The sequence below is a fragment of the Denticeps clupeoides genome, chromosome 19 (assembly GCF_900700375.1).
Source record: "Denticeps clupeoides chromosome 19, fDenClu1.1, whole genome shotgun sequence".
Classification (NCBI taxonomy): Eukaryota; Metazoa; Chordata; class Actinopteri; order Clupeiformes; family Denticipitidae; genus Denticeps; species Denticeps clupeoides.
Window position 1 is genome coordinate 1046266 of NC_041725.1, and position 26168 is coordinate 1072433.

Here is a 26168-nt window from a genome sequence, read left to right on the forward strand (position 1 = left end):
GATATACTTCATGGATGCTGTCTAGGTACACACTCAGCTGCTGGGCTATGACTTTTTCTAAAAATTTTTATATAAACGGAAGGTTGGATATCGGTCTGTAATTTGTAAGTCGCTTGGATAACGTTGTAAGTCGCTCTGGATAAGGGCGTCTGCCAAATGCCGTAAATGTAAATGTAAATGTAAATTTGAAAACTGACTGTGATCAAGATCAGGCTTTTTAATCAGGGGTCTAATGACTGCTACCTTGAACGAACTTGGTACGTGGCCGGTGCTAAGCGATGAGTTAATAATTTTACTGAGTGTACAGGTGCTGAAATAAGTATATAAGGGAAATTGGATTCAGAAGAGAAACATGACAGGCTAGACAGATAATACCGACAAAATGTGATGAAAAACCAATTGTATGATAGATTTAGCCTCTTTTCTGTTTTTTTTTTTGCCTTTTTTTTATTTTACAATATTTAACACAGGCCTTTGTACATTGATTCTAGTTACTGGGCAAGCTATTTTAATAACATATAGGACAAATAATAAGACACATTATCGGGTATCATGCACACCACAAAAGAAACACAAAAAAAAATACATACTCTCATTGGTTTTCACTTACACACTACTGTTCTGGCTATGGCTAAAGCAGTACCAAGATTCTCTGTCTGTCTCTTTTGCTCGTTCTCTCTTTTGGTGTACATTTTCTATCTTCAACTAATTAAAAGTCCTTAAAATTGGACCATCTCTTTGGTAGTAATTATGTGACTTCTGAAAAAGTGGAGGAGGATTCCAGTGGCAACCTATGATCAAAAGTAAATTCCATGCCAAGAGAGTTAAGGCAGTGCTGGAAAATACTGGTTTGGAAGTGGGTCTGTAATGTGTGGGGTGGCATTTCTTTGGGGGGAGCCATACAACTCTCCATGTGCTCGCCAGAGGGAGCCTGACTGCCAGTATGTACCAAGATGAAATCCTCAGGCCCCCAGTGAGAACATACGCTGGTGCGGTTGGACCCTGGGTTCCTCCTAATGTAAGACAATGCTAGACCTCATGTAGTTGGAGTGTGTCAGCAGTTCCTGCAAAACGAAGAACGAGCACTGGTGCTACGGACGAGCCTGCATGTTCCTGCATATGGGACATCATGTTTCAATCCATCCACCAATGGCACTTTGCTCCACAGACTGTCAAGGAGTTGGTGGATGCTTGAGTATAGGACTTGGAGGACCGTAAAGAGACTATATGCCACCTCATCAGGAGCATGCCCAGGCATTGTAGGGAGGCCACATATTCTACTGAGCCTCATTTTGACTTACTTTAAGGGCATTGCTCAAAGTTGGATCAGCCTGTATTATGTTTTTCCACTTTAACTTTGAGTGTGACTACAAATCTAGTCTAAACGTCTGTTCTGACTTTTTAAAAATATTTTTTCTTCATTAAAAAAAGTTCCTGTGTTTGTTTTTTCCTTCCCCTGTAGTATCAAAAATAGTAGCGAATACAATCCTTATTTGGTTTGAAATTTCGGGGGCGAGAAGTCCCATTCAAAAGTTCTTGTTGCCTTGTTGATGTTTGGGGCAGTGGTGGCCTAGCAGTTAAGAAAGTGACACCATAATCAGAAGGTTGCTGGTTCGAATCCCAAGCTGCCAAGGTGCCACTGAGGTGCCACTGAGCAAAAGCACCGTCCCTACACATTGCTCCCCGGGTGCCTGTCATGGCAGCCCACTGCTGTGATGGGTTAAATGTAGAGGGCACATTACGTTGTGTGCACCGTTTGCTGTGCTGCAGTGCATCACAATGACAATCACTTCACTTTCTTACCTGAAATTCTGTCTGAGTGCTGAGGTAGAGCTGGATGTTAAGATAATCTGGCCGATTCTCCTCCCAAAGCTAGGTAAGGAGAAGAGATATCAAGGTGATAATTTAGAATATAAAATGTTATTAATAATACTAATTTTATTAGTAGTTAGTAAAATTAACAATCAACACACATTAAGAACATTATGTAGTGCAGAGTTCTGCAGAGGCTGAAGGGAAAAGATTAAAAGTTTAAACAGGTCCCTTGACTGTGCCATCCGAACCCAATGACATCTACACAAGTTGATTGTTTTACCAAAAGGTTAATTGGAGGAAGAATTACCTAAAAATGCCAAATGGGTAAAATTGGTGTACATTGCTGAGAAAAAGTATTTGCCCCCTTTCTGATTTTTATTCATTTGCATGCTTGTCACATAAACATTTTTAATTATAGCTAAAGTAAACATAAAATGCCTTTATTTTGGGCCAAGCATTATTTGCAGCACAAGATGCTGCAAGGTGTTATGCACTAACCTATTTTATAAAAATACGGAACGTAGAAGGAAGAGGTAGATTCATGTTCTATTTGCACCACGCACGTCCATCCATTATAAAAAAGTGAGCATAAGTTGGCGGCAGAACCCGTGTTTTGCTATGGAACAAATAAAACTAATTTAAAATATGAATAAATACACTGATGAATGAAATGTACTTCTTTGCCCATTGATAAGGGTGTCGTTATATAAATAATATAATTGTAAAAAAGAAGAGTAAGATCCAAAACACACAAACCTCAGATGTCAGTATGTTTTTACAGTATACAGTGCATCCTAACATAACAACATTGCAAGGAGACCGGTCGACCAGGAAACTCAGAAGCCTTCTCCCATCCATTCAACAGGCAGGCTGGCCAGTATACTCTCTGCACGACAACACAGCAGTGCAGTACTTTAACCATTTTTTGTTTTTGTTTGCTCTCTGCACGACAACACAGCAGTGCAGTACTTTAACCATTTTTTGTTTTTGTTTGGAACCCACCCTCTCTTTGTTTCCAGTCAATAGGATTTTGGGCCTGCTTCGCTCCTCTCCATGGTCTGCCCCTTTGCCCCTCCTCCTTCTGGCCTTTGGACAGAAGCCCCCAAAAATTATTTCGACTGAGCACCTCTCCAGGCTGGAAAAGGGGGACGCTTTGGACCTGCCATTCCTGGTTTGGCAGAGTTTGATTGGCGCATTGGGAACTTGAACATTGGGAACTGGTTATCCTACCACTGCTATGCCGACAACACACAACTCATCTACATGCTGCTTCCAAAATCTCTGCATGTCCAAGACAGCCCATCACCAAAACTGAACTAATGTTCATTCCAGCAGATTCTTCACCACATCAGGATCTTGCTATTTACCTGGACAACTCACAGCTCTCTCCTTCTACAACAGCCCTTATCTGTCAACCCAGGCCACCCAGCTACTGGTTCAGTCAAACAAGGAGTAGCCTCATCCTACCTCACAGCCCTTATTACACCTCGCACTGCACCTTGTATACTCCGAGTCTCCAGTACTGCTCGCCTGGTCCCCCCATCGCTAAAGGTAAAAGGAAGACATTCATCTAGACTCTTCTCCATCTTGGCCCCTCAGTGGTGGAATGAACTTCCCCTTGAGGTCAGAACAGCTCAGTCACTGAGTATTTTCAAACGGCAGCTCAAGACCTTCCTCTCTAAAGAATATTTAGATTAACTTGTAACTTTCTTACTGTCGAACTTGTGTACAGAATCTACAACAGAGTTAATAAAAATGTTGTATTCATAGTTGGGGTCCTAATGAACCGGAACTGATCACTTCATCAATGGTAACTTGAAAGCACATTGTAAGTGGATTAAGGCTTCTGCCAAATGCCTTAAATGTAATTGTAAATGTATGTAAATGACACGCTATCACATGGGGTCAGGTCACCTGAGTTTGTCTCTGCTGTAGGAAGACATGAAGGGGTAGGGTGGAGACAGCGGCAAAGCCAGAAAATTTTCAGTGGGGTGGCCAGGAATTATCTGTGATAATTTCAGGGTGGCATACATGTGTCACAATGTATTTCCTTATTCATGCAGAAAAAGTAACAGAGAAGCTTACGCTATACAAATATAGCACAATTTATAGCTAATTGTACTGTTTATTATATATTATAATGTCACGGTGGGCTGGACATGGCGATGAAGGAGGACGCATCCAAATTCAAATTCAAATTCAAATTTTATTTGTCACATACACAGTCATACACGGTATGATGTGCAGTGAAATGCTTTCTGCAACTGCTACAGACCACAGTATTGCAAATGTTGCAAGTAAACAATGAACCAATATGCAAATATTGCAAACATAACCAAGTATTACACTTTTACGTCTATAACATAAAATATGTGTAACTGGTAGGGTGAAGGTGTGCAAATGAGTTACAGTTTTTACAATGTTTAAAGAAAGAGAGAAAGAGCCATAAAAGAAAGAGCAGTAAGGACCTAAAAAGCGCAGAGTCATTTTGTGCAAAGTGATTTTGTGCAAAGTGGTTTTGTGCAAAGTGGTTTTGTGCAAAAGAGTCCGGAGTGATTGGAGGTGAAAGTGCATGAGGTCTATGTACTGTTGTTGAGAGCATCCGCACGACTTCACACGACAGGGATTTAATACATAACACGAGACAGGGAAACATCAACACGCAATGACCCGACGGCGAACAGACACGAACAGGATAGCTTTATACAATTATATTGCCGGTCTGGATCATGACACAAAATTCCTGTTGCTTTGGATAAAAGCATAAATATAAATGTATAAGTGGTAACGCTATCAAGAAGATTGCCAGGGTCTTTCAGCTAACCTTTTTTTTTTGTATACCTTAAAAAAAAATAAAATTGTTGTTTTCAAAAACTGCTTCTCTCGAGGCTCTGTCGTAAATTCATGTCTGGGCTACCCCCAGCCACCCCACCCCTCCGCCACTGGGTGGGGGTGAGACAAAGATGCATAAACAGAAAGAAAACCGGGGATCCTCCGGCTCTTGATCTGCCAACCCTACACAACCTGGATGCACAGCTGAGGGAGGCTGGAGCTGAGGGTGACACTGGACCTGCTACTGGTATCAGAAGACTGGCTTACTTGACATCATGTAGAGGGAACCAACCAGGAAATTATGTCAATGAAGAAGGTGGAACCGGGTCGGTATATGAGGTGTGGAAGCGCTGACCACAAGCACAGAAGTCGCCACACCAGTATCAGACTTTACATATGCGGGGAGCTTTTCTTTTTGGTGATGAGGTTGGAGTGGAGGTGGGTGCACCCAGTAGTGGATTTTCGAACATGGGTCACACTCATTGCTATCTTCCATCTCCCACCTGTATTCCCACAGGTAATCATAAGTCTAGCCCTCATTATAAGACTCCAGCCAGCATAACATACTTGCTGCGCTGGCCTGGGAACAGGATGAACTCCAGCCTGCCCAGCAGCTCCAGCTTGCTGCATTGTCCTGTGAACAGAGTTACCTCCAGCCAGCCCAGTAGCTCTGACGTACTGTGCTGGATTGGGAAAAGGATTAACTCCAGCCAGCCCAGCAGCTCATACGGCCTGCGCTGGAATGGGAGCTGATGTGGGCATCGATGGATGTGGGCAAAATGTGCTCACACTGAGGAACTTGAAGACTGAGGTCTACCTGTTAGGAAGTCCAAGATCCAGCTGCATGGTGGGGAGATTATTCCCAGCATGTCCAACTTCATTAGCAGTTTCTGAGGGATGTTGAATGCTGAGCTGAAGCCAATAAACAGCATTGTGGCATTAGTGTATTTTTCCTCTAGGTGAGAGAAATGGCATCTTCTGAGTAGCGGTTTGGACGATATGCAAACTGATGTGTGTCAAGACTCTGTGGAAGTTGGGTCTACATGTGACTCTAGAAGTACTTCATAATGATTGATGTGAGTGCTATAGGCCAGTAATCATTGAGGCAGGACACAGTTGATTATTTTTGGCACTGGGAAGAGGCATGCAGGTACCACAGCTCAAATCAGTGCTGTGTTGAAGATATCAATGGCTAACTGCAGAAAAAACGAGCCATCTAAATCAGACCACAGTAAACATTGGTCTTCTCCTGAGCTGGAAGTTACTCCACAGTTGGACACTAATGAAAGTCTGTTGCTGGGTATGAGACAAATTCGATTCCAGTATTTCCGAAATTGTCCGAAGGCAGATAACGGTGGCTCTGGAAGTTTTTGACAGCAGGCTGGCTGCACAAGGAGAGACAATTGCTAATCTCAAACGTTTGATGATCATGATGGTAAGCTAACCGAGCTACAAGCTAATGTTAGCATACTAACAGCACAGAGATGTGAAGACCTGGAAAGTCGCTCCAGATGGAATAATGTTCGCTTGGTGGGACTGCCTGAGGGCCCACCAATGAAGTTTGTGGCCCAATTCCTGCAGGACCTACATGGACTGGGTGAGAAGCCTGTGCTGGATCGTGCCCACCGTACTTTAAGTCTCAGGCTCAAAGATGCCGAACCTCCGCGTCCACTCATTATTAGAGTGAACCTTTTTCCGGACTTTAAAGTGGCGAAGAAAAGAGCGGCATTCGCTAACGTGAAGAAGGAACTCCACTGCTGCACGAATATTACGTTTGGACTTCTCTACCCAGCTATGCTGCGTATTACACTGGAACACATAAGGAGGGACACATGTGGGTGTTTTTATAAATATTGAAACTTAGATTGTGTTTGTAGATATTTTGTGTGAAGATATACTGTGCCTCCTTTTAGGTATTGTGAATGTAAATTAATATGGCCGGTGTCTTCAAGTTGTAGGTTTATGTTTCCTTTACTAATCCAACTAACTTGTTGTTCAGTTTTAATATATTTATTTTTGTGCACGGTTATTGGATTTACAATTTGTCACTCTTCATTAGGAACGTCTTATAGTGATGGGCAGTTGGTTACTTGCACCATCCATGGATGTGCCAAGAAGATGGTGTGTTATGGGGTGGGTGGCGCGACTTCAGTTTTGGGAGAGGCTTCTGCTAGGTTGGGTGGGGCCTTGTTTCTTATTTCGTTTTTTTTTTCCTTTTTGCTTTATTATGCTTTTTTTAAATGTAATTGTTCACTCAGCTTACTTCACTTCCCACTTTATTGCGGAGATCTACTTTGAGATAACATTCCTCTTTTTTTTTTTATTTATGACCAAGGCTAATTCTGTATCGATGCCAGGTGGGGGCAACATTTTATTTACTCGTCTTAATTGTAGGGGACTTAACAATCCAAGATTTTTCATTCATTTTTTCATGTGGGTGCCCATGTAATATTTTTACAAGAAACACATCTCTAACCCTCAGACAATGTCAGACTTAAGAAAGTTTGGATCAATCAAACCTACCACTCTTCCTTTTCAGGGAAAGCAAGAGGAGTGGTCATACTACTGAATAAATCTGTTCCTTTTGTACATACAAGTGTAGTATCTGACCCTAATGGGAGATTTGTTATTGTTATTGGTCAAATTCATTATACTTGTGTGGATCTAATTAATTTATATGCCCCCAATTACAACGATGAGGGATTCTTCAAACGTCTCTTTCAATGATTCCCGATTTGTCTACACATTATCTAATATTAGGGGGTGACTTCAATTGCTGGCTGAATCCACACTTGGACCGCTCTTCTTCTGCAGTTTGTGCTTCTAGGTCGGCTAGGTTATTTTATCTTTTATGAAAGAATATGCGGTTTCAGATGTCTGGCGCTTCTTTAATCCTACTGAAGGTGAATACTTTTTTCCTCAAGTTCACCATACTTTTACACGTATTGATCTTTTCTTGGTGGATAATAGATTACTCGCATCTATATCAGACTGTAAATATGAAGCCATTGTCTTATCAGTCCAGGTGTCAGGATTGCCTGCAGCTGGGCTCCACACCGGAATGCAATCCTGACGCCCCATAAATGCCGGAAGTTTTCGCCCGTTCGGGGTCGCTGGCATTTTCGTGAACTTCAGTTGGTAACCCTGTTTGTAATTTGAGTTCTGGCAATCGCCACACGCCTACGGGTTAGTTTTAGTTTATCTGTATTTAAGTTAAATCGTTTTCGGCCACCGCGCCATTGTTTATTTGTATTTCTTTGTTTGTTAATAAAAACCCCTTCCCAGTATGTCAAACCTCTGCGCTTCCTTCCCTCGTAAGTCCGTAGTCGTGACAGAATGCCAGCGACCCACCCAAAAGCGCAGAGGTGGAAAGCAGAGGAGAAGAAACGCCGCGAAGGACGCAGCCCGGCGCGGCGAACGCGGACGCCAGGGGAGAGACGCGCCGCCCGTTCTGGTGGAGCGTTTTCTCCCCGAGAAGCCGTGGTACGCGGCGCCGCGTGATGACGTCACCCCCGGGAAACTCCGCGAAACCCGGAAGCGACAACGTCGGCGGGTGAGTGGGCGGAGCGAGGACGTTGGCGTCGGCAGCAGCGAGGAAGTGACTTGGGCAGCGAGCGCAGAAGATGCGACCCCCACGATCTTCGCCATGTCGAGCCAAGAACTCTGCGCTCTGCTGGCCAGGCTCCCCGTGGACTGGGACGACACGGACGACGACGAGAGCACGGGAGACGAGAGTTGGGCTCCGCCCATCGCGCCAGTCTGCGATCGTCGCAAGGTCCGTGGGGACCCACGTCACTTCCAGGGGGGTGAGAAGCGGCAACAACAACAACGGCGGCGTTCCTCCAGCGAGGAGGTGGGCAGCCTCCAGCCCGAATGGCCAGAGTACTGCCCATGGGAGCTTATCGCGCCATGGGTCCAGGATGTCCGCAGGGTGGACGACCCTCGGAGTCACCGGTGGGAGGACACGGATGACGAAAGCGATGATGACGTGGATTTTCGGTGGGCGGTCGGTGCCGGGATGGCTCCGCCCAGCGTGCGCGTCCGAGATCATCGCGGCGTCCGTGATGACCCATGTGACTTCCAGGGGTACGAGGTGGACACGGACGACGACCAGGATGACGCCGTTTGGGCAGTCGGTGCCGGGATGGCTCCGCCCATCGCGCCCATCCAGGAGCGTCACGAGGTCCGTGGAGACCCACGTCCCTCCCAGCAGTGTGAGGAAAGCTGGTGGAAGAGGGCGACGGGAGGTCGCCAGCCAGCAACTGCGCTGCCGGGACTGCCTCGCAGGGAATCCTCCATTCCTGCTCCAGTCGCCGACCCGCCTTCCCTCTGCCCGGACGTTCCCCAGCAAAATGGCAGCGCAGCACCAGCGCCCACACCTGCTGGAGAAGACGTCCACCCCCCTCCACACCACACACCTACCACCATCTCCAGCGACGTGCCCAGCCCAGTGTGGGACCGCCCAATTGTCCCGGGACCCTTCAGTGGGGCAGCAGACACAGACGAGATCACTACCATCCTCACGTGTCTGACTGGATCAGCATGGGGCTGGAGCACAACCCTCTGGCAGCAGGGAGAGACAGACAGGAGTTTTCGGGACTTCCAACAGAGACTGAGGGCGGAGTTTGATCGGCCTGAGCCAGGGATCGAACTCTGCCCCTCCACCACATCCAGTGCCAGTCAGGATCCGGGGCAAGAAGACCCAGCACTGGTGGGCGACGAGAAGGTCGCTCCTCCCGAGATCCTGGCTGTGCCCCCTGAGGAGGTCCCGGAGAGCCCAGAGAGGGAGCCAGACGACCCTCTCTTCTGTCTGTCTCTGTCTGTGTGTGTCTGTGTGGCATATGTGTCCGTATGTCGCCCCCACTTCCCCTCTTTGTGTCCACCAGATGGCAACCCAGCCGCGGAGCCGAACCCCAGGGAGGAGGTTCCTGACCCGAATGTGCTGGTCCAAGGCGAGGTGGACAAGCCCCAAGGTACCCCTAAGTCCAGCCGGGGGGGGTGCTCCCCCAAAGAATTTTTTGGGGGGGTGCAGTTCGGGTTGGGGACTCCTCCTGAGGGGAGGGGAGGTGGGGAAGCGATGGAGCTGGGTCCTCCGGTAGCCAGTGAGGAGGGCGGGCCAGGCATGGGCCTGCGTCTGCCTCCAGAGGGGTGGAGCGCCATAGAGCCCCCGGGTAGGCATGGGGACCCAGCTGGGACAGGCAGGAAGAGGGCCTGCTTGTCCCAACGGACGCAGAAGGGGCTAGCCGGATGGTCTGGCAATGCCCCCCCCTTGGCACCAGGGCCGTGCAGCGAGAGGGGCTGCATAGTCCCAGAAGGCACCAGCCTGGGGTGCCTGGAACAGTTGCCGGAGGCTCTGGGACAATCTCCCTGCGCGGTGCAGGGGGTGACTCTAGACGTGTCAGAGGGGACATGTGGAGACAGGGCCCACACGTACCCAGATGGATCGGCCCTGATTATTGTGTGCAGGTACGGGAGTCCGGGGCCGCCATGCGGGACCACGCCGGGGAGCCAGGCCGAGGGTCCGGGGCCGCCATGCGGGACCACGCCGGGGAGCCAGGCCGAGGGTCCGGGGCAGTCATGCGGGACCACGCCGGGGAGCCAGGCCGAGGGTCCGGGGCAGTCATGCGGGACCACGCCGGGGAGCCAGGCCGAGGGTCCGGGGCCGCCATGCGGGACCACGCCGGGGAGCCAGGCCGAGGGTCCGGGGCCGCCATGCGGGACCACGCCGGGGAGCCAGGCCGAGGGTCCGGGGCCGCCAAGCGGGACCACGCCGGGGAGCCAGGCCGAGGGTCCGGGGCCGCCAAGCGGGACCACGCCGGGGAGCCAGGCCGAGGGTCCGGGGCCGCCAAGCCTGACCCCGCCGGGGAGCCAGCCCGAGGCACCGGGGCCGCCACGCCTGACCACGCCGGGGAGCCAGCCCGAGGCACCGGGGCCGCCACGCCTGACCACGCCGGGGAGCCAGCCCGAGGGACCGGGGCCGCCACGCCTGACCACGCCGGGGAGCCAGCCCGAGGGACCGGGGCCGCCACGCCTGACCACGCCGGGGAGCCAGCCCGAGGGACCGGGGCCGCCACGCCTGACCACGCCGGGGAGCCAGCCCGAGGGACCGGGGCCGCCACGCCTGACCACGCCGGGGAGCCAGCCCGAAGGACCGGGTCCTCCAAGGGGAGGATACAGCAGGGCAGGAGCCCTGTGGTTGCCGCCGTCCGCCCCGCCGCCTCCACTGATGGTACTGTTGGGGCTCCGAGGACGTAGCCCTTGGAGGGGGGGCTCTGTCAGGATTGCCTGCAGCTGGGCTCCACACCGGAATGCAATCCTGACGCCCCATAAATGCCGGAAGTTTTCGCCCGTTCGGGGTCGCTGGCATTTTCGTGAACTTCAGTTGGTAACCCTGTTTGTAATTTGAGTTCTGGCAATCGCCACACGCCTACGGGTTAGTTTTAGTTTATCTGTATTTAAGTTAAATCGTTTTCGGCCACCGCGCCATTGTTTATTTGTATTTCTTTGTTTGTTAATAAAAACCCCTTCCCAGTATGTCAAACCTCTGCGCTTCCTTCCCTCGTAAGTCCGTAGTCGTGACACCAGGCATCAATCTCAATCTGAACAGAGTTTAATAAATTCATTTTACGACAGATTGACTCATTTGTTAGCTTCAGTAAAACCCCAGATATATCAGTCTGTTGTGGGAAACCCACAACAGGGGGGAGATTATCTCTTACTTAGGCTATGAGAAAAATTAGAAAGCGCAACCAGACTGAGTTGTTGCAGCATATTTCTAATTTGGATAATGAATATGCCATCAATCAATCCCCAGACTTATACAAGGAGCGTCTCTCTGTGCAAGCAGAGTATGACGCTCTTATGACACATCAAGCTGCAGAAAAGATACTTCAATCCAGATCTAACAATTATGAACATGGAGTGAAGGCACACCAGATACGTCAGACAGCAGCATCCCCTTAAATACTACATTTTCAAACAGTCTGATCGCCTGGATATTAACAAAGTCTTTAAGGAATTTTATATTTGTCTCTTTACCCCTCTGATCTTACATCTTCTCCTGCTGAGTCCAATCATTTTTTGGACAAACTGCATATTCCCTCCATAGACCAATCTGTTGCTGAGGATTTAGAGAAACCAATTACTATTGTAGAACTTAGATCGGCACTGATTTAAGCAGAAAATGTCCTGGACCTGACTGATTTCCTTGTGAATTTTATAGAAAGTTCTCGGATAAACTCACCCCATTATTACTAGACATGTGTCAGGATTGCCTGCAGCTGGGCTCCACACCTGACTCAAATCCTGACGCCCCATAAATGCCGGAAGTTTCTGCCCGTTCGGGGTCTCTGGCATTTTCGTGAACTCTCTGCACGAACTTGACCTGGTTTAGTTTTATGTGTTTTGAGTTCTGGCAATCGCCACACGCCTACGGGTTAGTTTCAGTTCTTTATTTACGTTAAACTGTTTTCGGCCACCGCGCCATTGTTTCTTTGAGTTTATTGTTTGTTTATAAATAAAACCCCTTCCCAGTATGTCAGACCTCTGCGCTTCCTTCCCCCGTAAGTCCGTAGTCGTGACAACATGTATAATGAATCTTAGACTTTCCTCAAACCCTTTCACAAGCTACCATCTCACTGCTTTTAAAAAAGGGCAAAGATCCTTTGTGTTGTTTGTCCTATCGGCCAATCGGCTTGTTGAATGCTGATTTTAAACTGTTATCAAAATTGTTTGCTTTAAGACTAGAATCTACCCTTCCGAGCATCATCTCTACAGACCATAAAATCGATTACCAAAAGAGTTGGCAACTAATCGATTCGTTATGTCGTGCGACGCGGAGACGTTTGATTATAAAAAAAAAAAACTTTATTTGAGCGCGGAGCGGAGTGAACACACTCGGTCTCTCTCGCGCACAGATGCTAGCAGAGTTTGCCGCCTCATAGACAGCGTGGAGCAAAAATAAAAACGAGCGGAGGTAGAGGACAGATACATGGCGGAGGCAGAGAAATCTGTGCGAAAATATGCAAAAGCGACATGGCACGGCACAGGAGCACCACGGCAATGATCCAGCACCTGAAACGCAAACATGTTGGAGTGTTTGAGGAGGAAGAAGGGAGTTCAGCAGCAGGATAAGTCGCTACAGAATCCTACTTTTGTTCCGTTTTGAAGTGAGGAACGTAATGTCCCTGGTGCTGGTGTTTAACTCGCCGCGGAGGAGAACTAGACAGGGATTTACAGCGCCACCTACAGGTGTGGAGGGGGGATGAAACAGCGTTCGGACTGTTCTCTGCGTCTCCGCGTGGACGACGGAGGGTGGTAGTAGCCTAGTGGGTAACACACTCGCCTATTGTGTCCCTGAGCAAGACACTTAACCCTAAGTTGCTCCAGGGGGACTGTCCCTGTAACTACTGATTGTCGCTCTGGATAAGGGCGTCTGATAAATGCTGTAAATGTAAATGTTTACCCGTCATCCAGCTTGACAAGCATGACAAATTAGCGTTAGCTCGTTAATAACAGTAGTAAAGCAGGGATGCTATAGTTATTTTGTATTAAAAGACTAAAGACATGTTTTTATTCACTAGCCTTTTTTGGACCATTAATTTTTCAATCTGTTGTCATATATAGCTACACTGCAAAAAAAGCTTTTCTTACCTAGTAATTTTGTCTCGTTTCCAGTCCAAATATCTAAAAAATCTTAAATCAAGAATACTAGACAAGAAAAATGGCATGAAAAAATTAAGTGATGCTTAAAACTTCTGTTTGAGATTATATCTCATTAAGATTAGTTTTCTTACCCCATTGGCAGATAAGTTTTAAGCAAACAATCACTTAATTTTGAGATGTTTTTTCAGAAGACAAGACAATTTCTTATGCTATTTCATGTGTCTAGTAAATGTATCTTGATTTAAGATTTTTTAGAGATTTGGACTGAAATCAGGACAAAGCTACTAAGTTAGAAAAGCATTTTTTGCAGTGTGTGTGTGTGTGTGTGTGTGTGTGTCAATGTGAGAGTTTGTGAGTGTGTGCGTCTGCGAGTGTGCACCTGCAGTGTAGAGAACAAGCTCTGACATTCCAAAAAATCCTGTTATTTTCTGATTTGTATTGTTCTTTATTTTTTATAAATTATTTATCGTTCTGTCAGCTCAGGTGGCACTTAATTAAAAAAATAGTCTATATTTGGCAGATGTAAAGCATACATGTGTATGTTTTTTGTGTTAGTCCATTTTTGTTTTATTTTATTATTATTATAACAGCTCAAGGAGCAACATGTTTGTGTACTTTCTAAAGATTTTGGTTCTGTTTTTGAATAAAGGGTTGGAAATGAATGCTTTTCTTGTTTTTTTTTGTTTTTTTTTTATATCAGATTCTACGATTAATCAAACAAATAATCGACAGATCAGTCGATTATTAAAATAATCGTTAGTTGCAGCCCTACTGTTTAATACAATTTATAACACTCCGGATCCCGAAGCTCAGGAGGCCCTCATATCACTGGATGCTGAAAAGGCTTTTTGATAGAGTGGAATAGCCCTATCTTTTTCATACACTGGGGAGGTTTGGTTTTAAAACAAACTTAATTTCATGGATTAGGATACTTTACTCCTCACCGCAAGCATCTGTTAGAACAAATAATAAATTTCCCCCTCTATCGTTCAACTAGGCAGGGTTGCCCCTTAAGTCCATTATTATTTGCACTTGCAGTTGATCCTCTTTCAATTGCACTTAGTTCTAACACTCAGATTACTGGAATTGTTAGGAAGGGGCGGGAGGTGAGAGTGTCCCTTTATGCAGATGATCTCTTGTTATATGTCTCTAACCTACTGGTCTCAATTCCTGCTGCTCTTACTACCCTTCAATCATTATCTCAGATTTCTGGTTATAACTTGAATTTGAATAAAAGTGAATTATTTCCCATTAGTATTGCTGCTGAGAATTACCCTCTTTATATCTCTTACCCTTCAAAATTGCCCATCATAACTTTACATATCTTGGTATCTGTGTCACCACTAAATTTAAGGATCTTTTAAAGGCAAATTTTGTTTCCTTGCTGTCTAAGGTTCGAGACAATTGTGAACGGTGATCCAATCCTTAATATTTCCATGACTTCACGTGTTAATATGGTAAAAATGAATATTATTTCAATGCATACCAATATTTCTGCTTCAGTCATTTTTTCAGAAAGTTGACACTGTGATCTCTGAGTTTATATGGAGTCAGAGACTACACAGGCAGTACTTACAAAGACCAAGAAAACTTGGTGGGTTAGCCTTACCACATTTTAGATTTTATTATTGGCATCTAATATTAGGATCCTCAAATACTGGATTCAGTCAGATGCTCAAATCAATTGGTTTGCAATAGAAGCAAATTCGGTCAAACTTGTACCTGTGCGTAGCTTTGCTCATCGTACTTTTCCCACATTTGCCAATCTACCCCCAGACTCTGTTTTAGATGACCGGTTTCTTATATTTATAACTCACATTAGAGAAGAGAATAGACTGTAGTGTCAGTCGGATGTGGTTAGCTTTTAGCCTAGATGGATCCCTTGCTTGCTTTCAACAAACTTCCAAGCGGCAACAACATCTTTGGCACTGTGATCTGCCTACTTGGAGCTCAGAGAATGTATCTCCAGTGTGTTGATTAAATGGTGATCTTCAATGTTGAGAAATTAATAACAACTGTTAAAAAAGTCTTTCTCCATGGTTCTGACTGTCATAACCAATTTTTATATAAATAATTTACGAAAAGCGCACTACAGCCTGTCCAGCAGCTCAGACTCGCTACGCTGGCCTGGGAACAGGGTTAACTCCAGCTTGGCCAGTCCGGGTGAACTGTCTGCAGGTTGCTGATGATGTTGTACCAGTTGTTACTGATGTAGATATTATTGATGTTGTGTGAACACAATAGAACACAGTACAGCACAGAGAATCAATGTGAACTGGATACAAGCAAGAGTATCTATACATATGCTAGGGACAGGGCAACTGGGAACTTAGGTTCACGTAAGTGAAAAAGAAGACATGTAAAGGAAATGGTGCCATCTGTTGGGCCAGTGGCACCATAACATGACATTAAAGTGAAGTGATTGTCACATGTGATAATCCACCTTTTCCACAGTCCTGGCATCTTTCTTTTGTGCATGCACAGTGCTACACTCAGCCTGGTTGCATGACACACAGCAACAACTAAAATCAAATTGGGGGATAACTGGCAATAAAGTCTTTCAAATTGCTGTGGGGGAAATTTTGCCGACTCTTCACTGCAGAATGGTTTAAATTTGGGTTTCCTGACCATGAACCACCTTTTCGAGGACATGCCACAGCATCTCAGATGGATTAAAGAGGTCAATACAAAAACATTCATTGTGCTAGAAGTTCTGCGCTTGATCTTTAGGTCACAAACTGATGGCCGAACATGGATTTTTTGTTAGAGAGAACAGTTCCATCAAACACAGCAAGTCGTCCAGATCCTGAATTAGCAAAGCAACACTACAACCCCAATGTTGGACTGTTAACACATTTTGTTTTTATCAGAACTGCACTGTTACTGTTAGGCCAGATATAACAGGATATACACCTTTCAAAATGTTTTGTTTTGTAAGGCAACAGAATATTGTTTCATTAGCCTTGGTGATCATCAAGATGTTTTTGACAAAAGTGAGATGCGCCTTTATGTTCTTTTTTTCTTTATTTAAGTGATCTCTTGATTCAACAGGTCTGGCAGTACTCCGTCTTGGGCATGGCTATTTACTTTTTCACATAGGGCCATGTATGGTTGGGTTTAGTTAATTCTTGGATTGTATTAGTCTAAAATTTAAATTTGTTTAATGATCTGAAACATTGAATTGTGACAAACATGAAAAAAAGAAATCAGGCAAAAGGCACAGCATTGTATGTGACTATGGATGGCTGTGCATTTTCATTACCTTATTGTGAAGGGTGCACAGCAGATCAGCAAACCAGTAGAAAGACTGTAAATCTTTGCAAGCCCAAACAAAGTACAGCCTTCTCAATTTATACTGCATCCAACCATCCCTACACACACAAACACACACACAAAAAGCACATTATCCTCTATTTATACGACGCCAAGTATGAAATACAAGGCAAAATATAACAACATTTCTAACCTTTATTTAAATAAGTGCAAAACAGAAACCAAACAGACATGGGAGCGAAAGTAAATCTGCAGCATATATGAACACATGAGAGTCAGGGACCAAGGAAGCTTAAGTCAATAAATAATTAAGAATTATTACTGACATAGGGGCACAATTAAATTACATACTGCCTCCAGCAGTATGCTGTTATACTGTTTTTTTGCTAGAAGTTTGCCTCCAGCCAACAATAGTTGTACCTGTCATGAAAAATAATAATCCTGTTCCAGCATTCTATGGAACTGTGTTTTTTTGCTACACATTTCAGATAAGAAATGATATCTCAGCAACATCTCAAAAACAAAGAGGATGGCATATGAATAGCATGCCACACACAGGACAATTACTGTAACCACTCACAGCAGAGCATGCAGTATGCAGGCGAATGGTGTGACACCAATCCCACCTGCGACACACACACTGATCTTGTAGTTGAACACCTCTTCTGATGGGCTGCCAAAAGGACCATCAACAAGTAGCCTAGAGTAGGACAAAAAAAAAAGACAAGTAGTGAGATTACAGCTCTGTTTGCAATACCATGTGGAAAGAAATTTCAGTAATATGAGTAAATTGGTTGTTTGATTTGCTAGTTTTTATCATTAGGACTTTTATTTTACCATTAACCATATGTTTGGTGATATTTGCTTTTATTTGCATATATGAATGCAATAAAACTTTGTCAAAGGTTCCACATGGTTCCTAGATTTATCAAGCTACCATTCACCATCAGCGCTACTCTATCACTCTCTATCTTCTTAAAAGCTAATCCATCTATTCAGAGAGCATCTTCACTCACTTGAACTAAAACCATTTCTTTTAAATCATCAAAATGAGCACCATGTCTACCAAGCTTGAATGTCAGTCCTCATCTTTAAATAAAAACATCTGTTAACAGTATGTGGATTTAGCCCTAAAAACACTATTCTTATTCTATAGCTAAAAGAATTAAATCTGAGTGTGACTGTTGATGTTGTGTGGGCTAGACATAATTTCCCATGACCTGGAAATACATCTGGGTCAAAGGACAAGAACATTTGACTTGAACATTATGTGTTTCGTTCCTCTCACTCCACTGCACTGAAAGAATTCCCCTCTGTCCTGAGGCTTACTCTCTCTCTCTCAATTTCACATAAACCAACTCGTAAATGTCACCTACTATGAAAATTTCACTTGTGAAATTAGTAGTAGTGTCCTTGGTCTTTGATCCTGCAGTGGCTAGAAATGGCAATATGTATAAAGTGTGCTTTGGCCATTCTGCTTTGACGTTCAGTGAGCGACATCTTGGACGATTTTACTTACTGACAATGTGTGATTGCTGTTATAGTATTAGTCCTCCTACTTTCTTACACTGGTCATCTATCACATTCTAAAACATGTTTAAAAAGCTAAATCTCACTTGGGATATCTGGTCTGGTGCACCATGGGAAGAACCTCAGACTGTGAGAATTCTGTTAGCAGCTGATGAGTCAGCAGTTCTGTGGTAAAGCAAAAAGACACACATTCACATACAGGGGTAGTCAAAAGAACATGCTGTGAAATTTGTGAGTTTCAGATTTTTTTCTCTTTAATTTGTCTAAACCCCAGACTAGCCACCCTTGCTGAAAGGCTAACACACTTCACCTTTAATCAGGTACATGTAGATCAGCAAGAAAAGGCTCAGGGCATAATTTTCTAGGTCTGCCAAGGAGTTTGAGTGTATGCCCTGTCTGTGATATGTGCTGCAGTATCCATCCATGCATTCCTGTGAATGGCCAGTTGTTTACATTTACATTTACATTTACAGCATTTATCAGACGCCCTTATCCAGAGCGACTTACAACCAGTAGTTACAGGGACAGTCCCCCTGGAGCAACTTAGGGTTAAGTGTCTTGCTCAGGGACACAATGGTAGTAAGGGGGATTCGAACCCGGGTCTTCTGGTTCATAGGCGAGTGTGTTAGCCAGTTGTTTATTCTGGGATCTTCCTAAAGAAATGCAGAGGACACTTCTCATTGTGTGCACTGTGTGCTGTGCTTGCTGTGTTTCACATTCGCTTCACTTTCATAGGCATAATTTTTGGAGGGGCCGGCAAAAAATCGAATCCAGCTTATCTAACCACCCCAATATAATCACATAATTCTGATTAATAAATATATCAATCATCTTACATTAATAACTTTTTTCATTCATATGTCAGGAAAAAAATTGCATGTTTAACCATCTGTTAATGTTACTCAACCCCTGCCAAATGCTTAGTATTGCCCAACCCCTTTGTTTTATGGCATTTTGTTGTGGAAAAAATTACATATTTTATGCCACTGTTTTATAAACCTCGCTTTGTAAGTGGTGAAATATGTCTGCTTGGTGTTTCATATAATCTAACCCACCCTGTTTGCCCATACTGAATCTACACTAGCCTCCCAAGCACCTCCCACTCCCATTTTACATCTTTGATCCTACCCAATCTGTTATTATGTTATTTTACTCAGTTCACCTGCCGTTGGTCATCATTCAACAAGGGATGTATACACTTAATGGCATAAAGGTTATGAATCTATAATGATGAGTGTGTAGGTGCACGCGTGGGGTGTGTTTGAAGACCCACCAGTCCAGTCACCCACCACACGGAGATGGACACAAAATGTCTCTTTCTTTTTCGTAGGACACTACAGTGTGCAAACAGACCAACAGACAAACACACACAGGAGGTAATTAGGTATTAGTTAGTGTAAATAATGGTACACATTCTGAAACACTATGTAACATAGCTTTTAGCAAAAATAACCCTGGCTGGGAAGATCAAACCTAGACAACACAAATTATTAATATTCATATCGGATGTTCATGTTACAACCAGAGTGCACCTAATATTCCACTATATAATGCTAAAATTGATGTGTGCTAAACCTGCACAAAATTAAAAGTGGCCATCCTTTTTGGACTAGATGTCATTAACACATTAGAAAATGCCTTGCATGGCATATTTCCTTCAATATTGTGCTCAATATTCCTTTCAATGGGAAACAACTAAAGCTATATTTGAATAAGATTATCATTATTGAATCATTCTAATCTGGCTTCAGACAACACCATATGACAGAAACAGGAATAGTTATCTACAGTTATCTACAAATGTCCAAGTGCATAATTTTACCTACATGTGACCTACTGAACACCATATGGTGCAGAAAAGATTTGACAATATTGCTGTGCTATGCAAACAAGAAAACAAATTATGAATAGGTAGTTCTTGTTAAATATGAAGTATGTTTTAGTTTTCTAGTGTTCTCCTTATTCTTGTGGATACAAATCTATGCACAATTATTTGTTTTCATAATTTAATACTAAAAAAGTAAAACTTTGTAGATGCTTTATTCATTAGATGTAATCTGGAAATACTTGTAGTTTTACTCTGATTATGGCTAATCAGAAATCCAGGATCAGTCCAACAACTGGGTGGATGGGTACACTTACCTTTGTTAAAGTAAAGGGGTGACTCTCAAATGATGACACACTCGAGCAGCTCAGCAGAATATACTGCAAAAAACAAAGACTTAAGGCATATTTTTATACACACTACAATATACAATGCAATACACTATCAATCCATGTCATCCATACCTATTTGTGCCCTAATTAGCCCAAAATCCCTTAGTCATTTATTATCAGTATGGAAAATACAGAAGAACACACAATCCAAAGAGAAAAGTTCAGAAATGAAAGTAAAAAGCTTTTGATAATAATCAGTTTGCACACACACACACACACACACACACACACACACACATATATGTGCGCAAACTGATTATTATCAAAAGCTTTTTACTTTATTTCCTCAAAATGCCCTGGCAACCTTGTAAGGTATATGAGGAATACCAGTAAACTAAAACTGGATTTGCATAAATACATCTCATAAATGTATTTCAGTAAAAGTGTGAATTTATTTTTCTCAACTTCACAAAGGTTCTCCTTCTTCCATTCAGTCAAGAGTGTGTGGCACTCACCTGACCTGGCCTGGCTTTGAATCCATTCTTCATCATACACACCTCAATAACATCACAGGGATGCTTGACAACAGAAACAATGGTAACCGGAATGCTGCTTTGAACATAACGACACAACCTCTCAGCACAGTACAAACAGAGAGGAGCCGACACCCACAACCATGTCTGCAAACATATTCATTAAACACACAAACACAAATTATGTACAGAAAAACAAAACAGCATATGGGTGACTTCACACTGATACAGACCACAGGAAAATGGGGTGAAAACCGAGCTTCTTCTCTGCAGAATGTCTCTGTCGCCCCCAAAGAGCTGTCTTTCTGATTGTCTCCTACTCCATCACTGAGGCTGGTATGATTGCTCTGTAAACATCCGGGTGGGTGCATGTCCACATTGCTCTGGTATTTAAGAGCCCCACTACAAGGCAGGAAGACACCCAGCAGTGAGAGCCATGTCAGCCATTCTAGCTGTGTGAAGAGTCTTAGAAAAGGCTTGTCAGGTGTGTAACAAATTCATTTACCTCAAGCTACCCTTACATAAAGACTGCCTGAATCCAGGAGCTATTATAAACAATGCAGGATCTTTCCAGAAGCTCTAAATTGATATGATGTCATTAGACCATATCAGGTAATATCTAATGGTAAAGGGCACAACCTGACTCTTTTTTGTGTGTGTGTGTGTGTGTTTTACTCACCCGACTACATGGAGCATCAGAATGATGTAGAAGATGATAAAGAGGTTGTGTGTATAAAAGAAAATCTCATAACTGCTCAGCCTATGAGAGAGACAGATACAGAGCCAAAACATGAAGAAAACATGAAGAAGAATACATGAAGAAGGATTGCGGGCATAAATGAGGCTTATATCATTTTCAATTAGTAATGCAAATGTACTTCCACCACATGTTTCAGCATGACAGTGGGCTGTGTGTTATTGTTCTTTTGAATATTTGGGTCAGATCACATTGGTTTTAGAACACTCCAGTTTTCTACTGAAATTCACTGAATGGCTTGAAATGGTATTACCAGAGGTTTAAAAAAATACTGAACAATTTTAAGGGAACAAAGTTCACAAGGCCAGGCTGTAGACAAAGCATCACACCAGGCCTGTCCTGAGACTAAACAACATTTAAATGACAGTACATGGACGTAGCTCAGCGTTCAGACAGGAGAATACAGTGCATTGGGAAAGTATTCACAGCACATCACTTAATGTTATGTTACAGCCTTATTCCAAAATTGATTAAATTCATCACAGCCCATATCGACTACATTAATAAAGTTTACTTGAAGTTCTGGCAAAAGTATTAAAAATAAAAATAAAATAGAAAAATCACATGCCTTTGCTCAATATTTTGTTGATGCACCTTTGGCAGCAATTACAGCCTTTTTGCAAAGTCTTTTTGCATTTCTCTTTGCAGCACTTCTCAAGCTCTATCAGGTTGGATGGGAAGCGTCTGGCTGGGTCACTCAAGGACATTCACAGAGTTGTCCTGAAGCCACTCCTTTGATACCTTGGCTATGTGGTTTTTGTCCTGCTGAAAGAAGAACCGTTGCCCCAGTTCATAAATGCTCTGGAGCAAGTTTTCTTACAGGATGTCCACCATGATTAGTCTCCTAGTTCCTGCAGCTGAAAAACATCCCCATAGCATGACACTGCCACCACCATGCTTCACTGTAGGATGGTCTTGCCCTGGTGATGAGCAGTGCCTGGTTGCCTGGAGTTCAATCTTTGTCTCATCAGACCAGAGAATTTTTTTCTCATGGTCTGAGAGCCCTTCATGTGGCTTTTGTAAAACTCCAGGTAGGCTGCCATGTGCCTTTTACTAAGGAGTGGCTTCCATCTAGCCACCCCCAATACAGGCCTGATTGGGGATTGCTGCAGAAATGGTTGTCCTTCTTGAAGGTTCTCTTCTGTCCACAGAGGACCTTTGGAGCTCATCGTGTTCTTGGTCACCTCCCAGACTAAGGCCCTTCTCTTGCTCAGTTTAGGTGGCAGGTCAGCTCTGGGAAGAGTCCTGGTGGTTTTGAACTTCTTCCGCTTACGTATGATGGAGGCCACTGTGCTCATTGGGACATTCAAAGCAGCAGAAATTTTTCTGTAACCTTCCCCTGTCTCGGAGATCTGCAGACATTTCCTTAGACTTCATGCTTGACTTTATATAGACAGGTGTGTGACTTTCCAAATCATGTCCAATCAACTGTTCCAATTAAGCTGCAGAAACAACTCAAGGATGATCAGGGGAAACAAGATGAACCTGAGCTTAATACATTTGCCAAAACCTCAAATTAACCTTTTCATTATGAGGTGTTGTGTGTAGAAATCTGAGGAAAATTAATTTAATCCATTTTGGAATAATGCTGCAACATAACAACATGTGGAAAAGTAATGCGTTTTGAATACCTTCTGGATGCACTGTACATAAAGAAAAGAACAGCTGGATGTTGTAAGACTGGAAAGACATGTCTATGGATATGCCCACCTGATATAGTTGGAGGAGGCGGTGAACATCAGAAAGAGAATAAGAACCAGCAGCACTCCAGTGATGCCTGGAACTAACAACACATCAGTCATTCAATGGGGAGAAACAACAGTGAAAAGGTTACAAAAATGAGGTTCACACCCAGAAAAATAGCATAATGAAATGTGACAGTAACTCAATGACAAATGGAAACTAACCTGTAGTTAGGATGATAATTCTAGGATCCTACAGAAAGACAAGACACAAACACACACACACACACATACACATTCGAATTTTATGAAGTGTAGAGGCACAAATAAAAAAAGTGTTTTATGATTGTATGTTTGGGAGTAAAAGCCCCAAAACAATGTAATACCTGTCCTCTATGCTGGGCCATATTGAGAGATGGGAAGTCATCAGAAAACCGCACAGAGAAACTTACAGCATTTATCAGGTGAGCTGAGACATGGACAACTGGCACAGAGACGAACAGACACACATGCATGGAATCACCACCAAATAACCAACAATACATTATTGTAGATGACACTAGGTAAAACTAAATAAAAGGTCAGCTTGTAGGAAAAAGCAAGACTATATGAGTATGTAGTGAGATTGAACAATGGCCCACTCACACACACAGAGTTCCTGTGACATAATGCAGTAAAAATGCAGCACCAGATGAGTCTTCAGCAGCTAATATGTTCCACCTCTTAAAACACAATGCCTCCCTCTCTTTCCTCCACACTGCCCCCCACCCATTACACCCTTTGTAATTAGAAGCTATGCAAGTCAGTGTGTGTCTTCTGCATTTACAATTTATTTGGTACCAAAAGTAAAAAGCTTATGTTGAAATACAAATGTTGAATAAAAATACAAAAACTATAGAGGTCATTTTTATCTTTGTCTGTCTGAGTGAGCATGTGACTGATTTTATACCTGACATGAAGCATATGGTAAAGCCACAAGTGGTGTGAAAGCTTCTGCTTTGGTCAAAAACACGCCGCACCCCCCGACCCCATACCTGCAGAAGATGAAGAGAGTCACCTACAAGGAAGCTCCATAGGGTGAGAGCTGTGGTAAATCAATGGGAGGATATGTCCATATTTCTTAGGCAAAAAAATACTGTTCCCCCTCTCCTCTCCACACCATCTCACCTGTTTTTTTCCCCTGAGGCAGGTGAGGACAGTCCTGCACATAGGCAGCAGCACCAGGCAACAGTTCAGATTCAAAAGAGTAGCTGAGGCCCGACTCACACATAGCCCCAGCTGTTACAAACACAAAAAACACACATTTGAGTGACAGTCCAACCTGACTGTCCAACACAAACAGTCCAACATAACCACGAGGTGACACATCTGCCTGCTTGTGCACACACACACACACCCACACACACACACAGACACACACAGAAGTGCACACAGACACCACCTCAAGGCAAAATCAGACAAGTCATCACATGTTAGTTTTTTTATGAGGGAGCAGGATTCCCACAAACTCCACACATATACACACACATGCACACACAATGACACTTTACGGTACAATAGCCTTCAGTTTAGGATTTTGAGGGTTTCCGTGTCAGCTAGATTCTTATTAATTCCATAATGCAACATGGTCAGATCTAATTTTTTCCTCATTCTCACACTTGTCACTTCATGATGAATCAGGATCCCTCCTGAAATTATTGAACATCCCTCAGGTTGTGGGTCATAATCAGGTCTGACATCTTGGTGACTGGTATAACAATGGAATGAATGAGCATAACAGTGCCATAAATCAGCATGAAAACTTCAAAGAGTGTTGTGTGGGTGTTGCACATCCATGGTTGTAAAGGGTGGACACGTGACAACAAATTACATCAAACAACAATGGTGTGCTGCATACTGTGCTGAAGGGTCCTTGAGGAGCAGTTGGTTGTGGTTATTGGAGTAATCACTCGCTTATCACTCACTTACCCCCAGCATCTGATGGAGGTAGTTGTACTGTGGCCCAGAGTAGTATGTCATGAAAGTCCTCCAAAAAAGAGCCACATTTGCCACCAACCACAGGACCTACAAAGACACAAACGTACAATCCATAGCCTCCAGGCACTCCCGCGATCAGCTACTACCTAATGTGAGAAGTTCCTCAGTTAGCGCCCCCCACCCCACAAACACACACATCCAAAGAGTAACAACTTACTTACCAAAACGAGCCGCGCCCATCCGTCGTTGGCCACCCAGCTCCTGAGCGACAGAGCCATGGTACCGAGCCGCTAACGTCCGCCCGTGCTGCCGAGACTCCGCGCTGCTCCGCCGCCGCGAGATCGCCGAACCGGAGCGCATCTGCACCCTGCAGTTTGCCTCCGCATAAAACAAAGAGACCCCGCGCGGCCACCGGAAACCTCGCGCCCTGAGATCCAGCCCCCTCTGCGCGTGCCACGGCTGTTTAAATGCTTAATGCATGACATGCCAATGCCAAATCATTATTATTTTAAAATTGATTTATTGGAGTTATATATATAAAAATATATTTCAAGGCAATAAAACATGAATGAACTATAAAAGCCTATTTTTTCGGGTTGCCGGTTCGAATCCCGATCCGCCAAGGTACCACTGAGGTGCCACTGAGCAAAGCACCGTCCCCACACACTGCTCCCCGGGCGCCGGTCATGGCTGCCCACTGCTCACTCAGGGTGATGGGTTAAATGCAGAGGACAAATTTCACTGTGTGCACTGTGTGCTGTGCTGCTGTGTATCACATGTGACAATCACTTCACTTTAAAAATAATAGTAAATATAATATTATCACCTACAAATGAATCCTATTACTTTATAATAATATACAAATAAAAACCTTGAGTTGCCAAATATTTTGCTTTTGTTGTTTGAAAAAAAATATTACAAAAATATTAAATATACATATTAAATATA

General features: G+C 44.0%; 1 protein-coding gene across 5 annotated transcripts in view; it reads right to left on the reverse strand.

Annotated features, from left to right (window-relative positions):
• nox4 (NADPH oxidase 4) overlaps positions 1-25652 on the reverse strand; it is a 29523-nt gene extending 3871 nt beyond the window's left edge. Inside the window, exons 1-16 of one of the 5 annotated variants that reach the window (XM_028962251.1) lie at positions 25442-25615; positions 25212-25307; positions 24411-24521; positions 24193-24277; positions 23630-23727; positions 23469-23496; positions 23272-23344; positions 21484-21564; positions 21038-21206; positions 20787-20849; positions 20257-20319; positions 19388-19448; positions 18201-18279; positions 17165-17284; positions 16574-16682; positions 1804-1872 (exon numbers count right to left, since the gene is read on the reverse strand). In XM_028962251.1, the coding sequence (XP_028818084.1) occupies positions 1804-1872; positions 16574-16682; positions 17165-17284; positions 18201-18279; positions 19388-19448; positions 20257-20319; positions 20787-20849; positions 21038-21206; positions 21484-21564; positions 23272-23344; positions 23469-23496; positions 23630-23727; positions 24193-24277; positions 24411-24521; positions 25212-25307; positions 25442-25498 (1362 nt within the window). In that variant the 5' untranslated portion in view covers positions 25499-25615. Of the gene's footprint in view, positions 1-1803; positions 1873-16573; positions 16683-17164; positions 17285-18200; positions 18280-19387; positions 19449-20256; positions 20320-20786; positions 20952-21037; positions 21207-21483; positions 21565-23271; positions 23345-23468; positions 23497-23629; positions 23728-24192; positions 24278-24410; positions 24522-25211; positions 25308-25437 lie in introns of all 5 variants that reach the window. The other 4 variants (XM_028962247.1, XM_028962250.1, XM_028962248.1 and 1 more) reach the window with 4 other exon arrangements.
• Between the last annotated feature and the right edge of the window lie 516 nt (positions 25653-26168).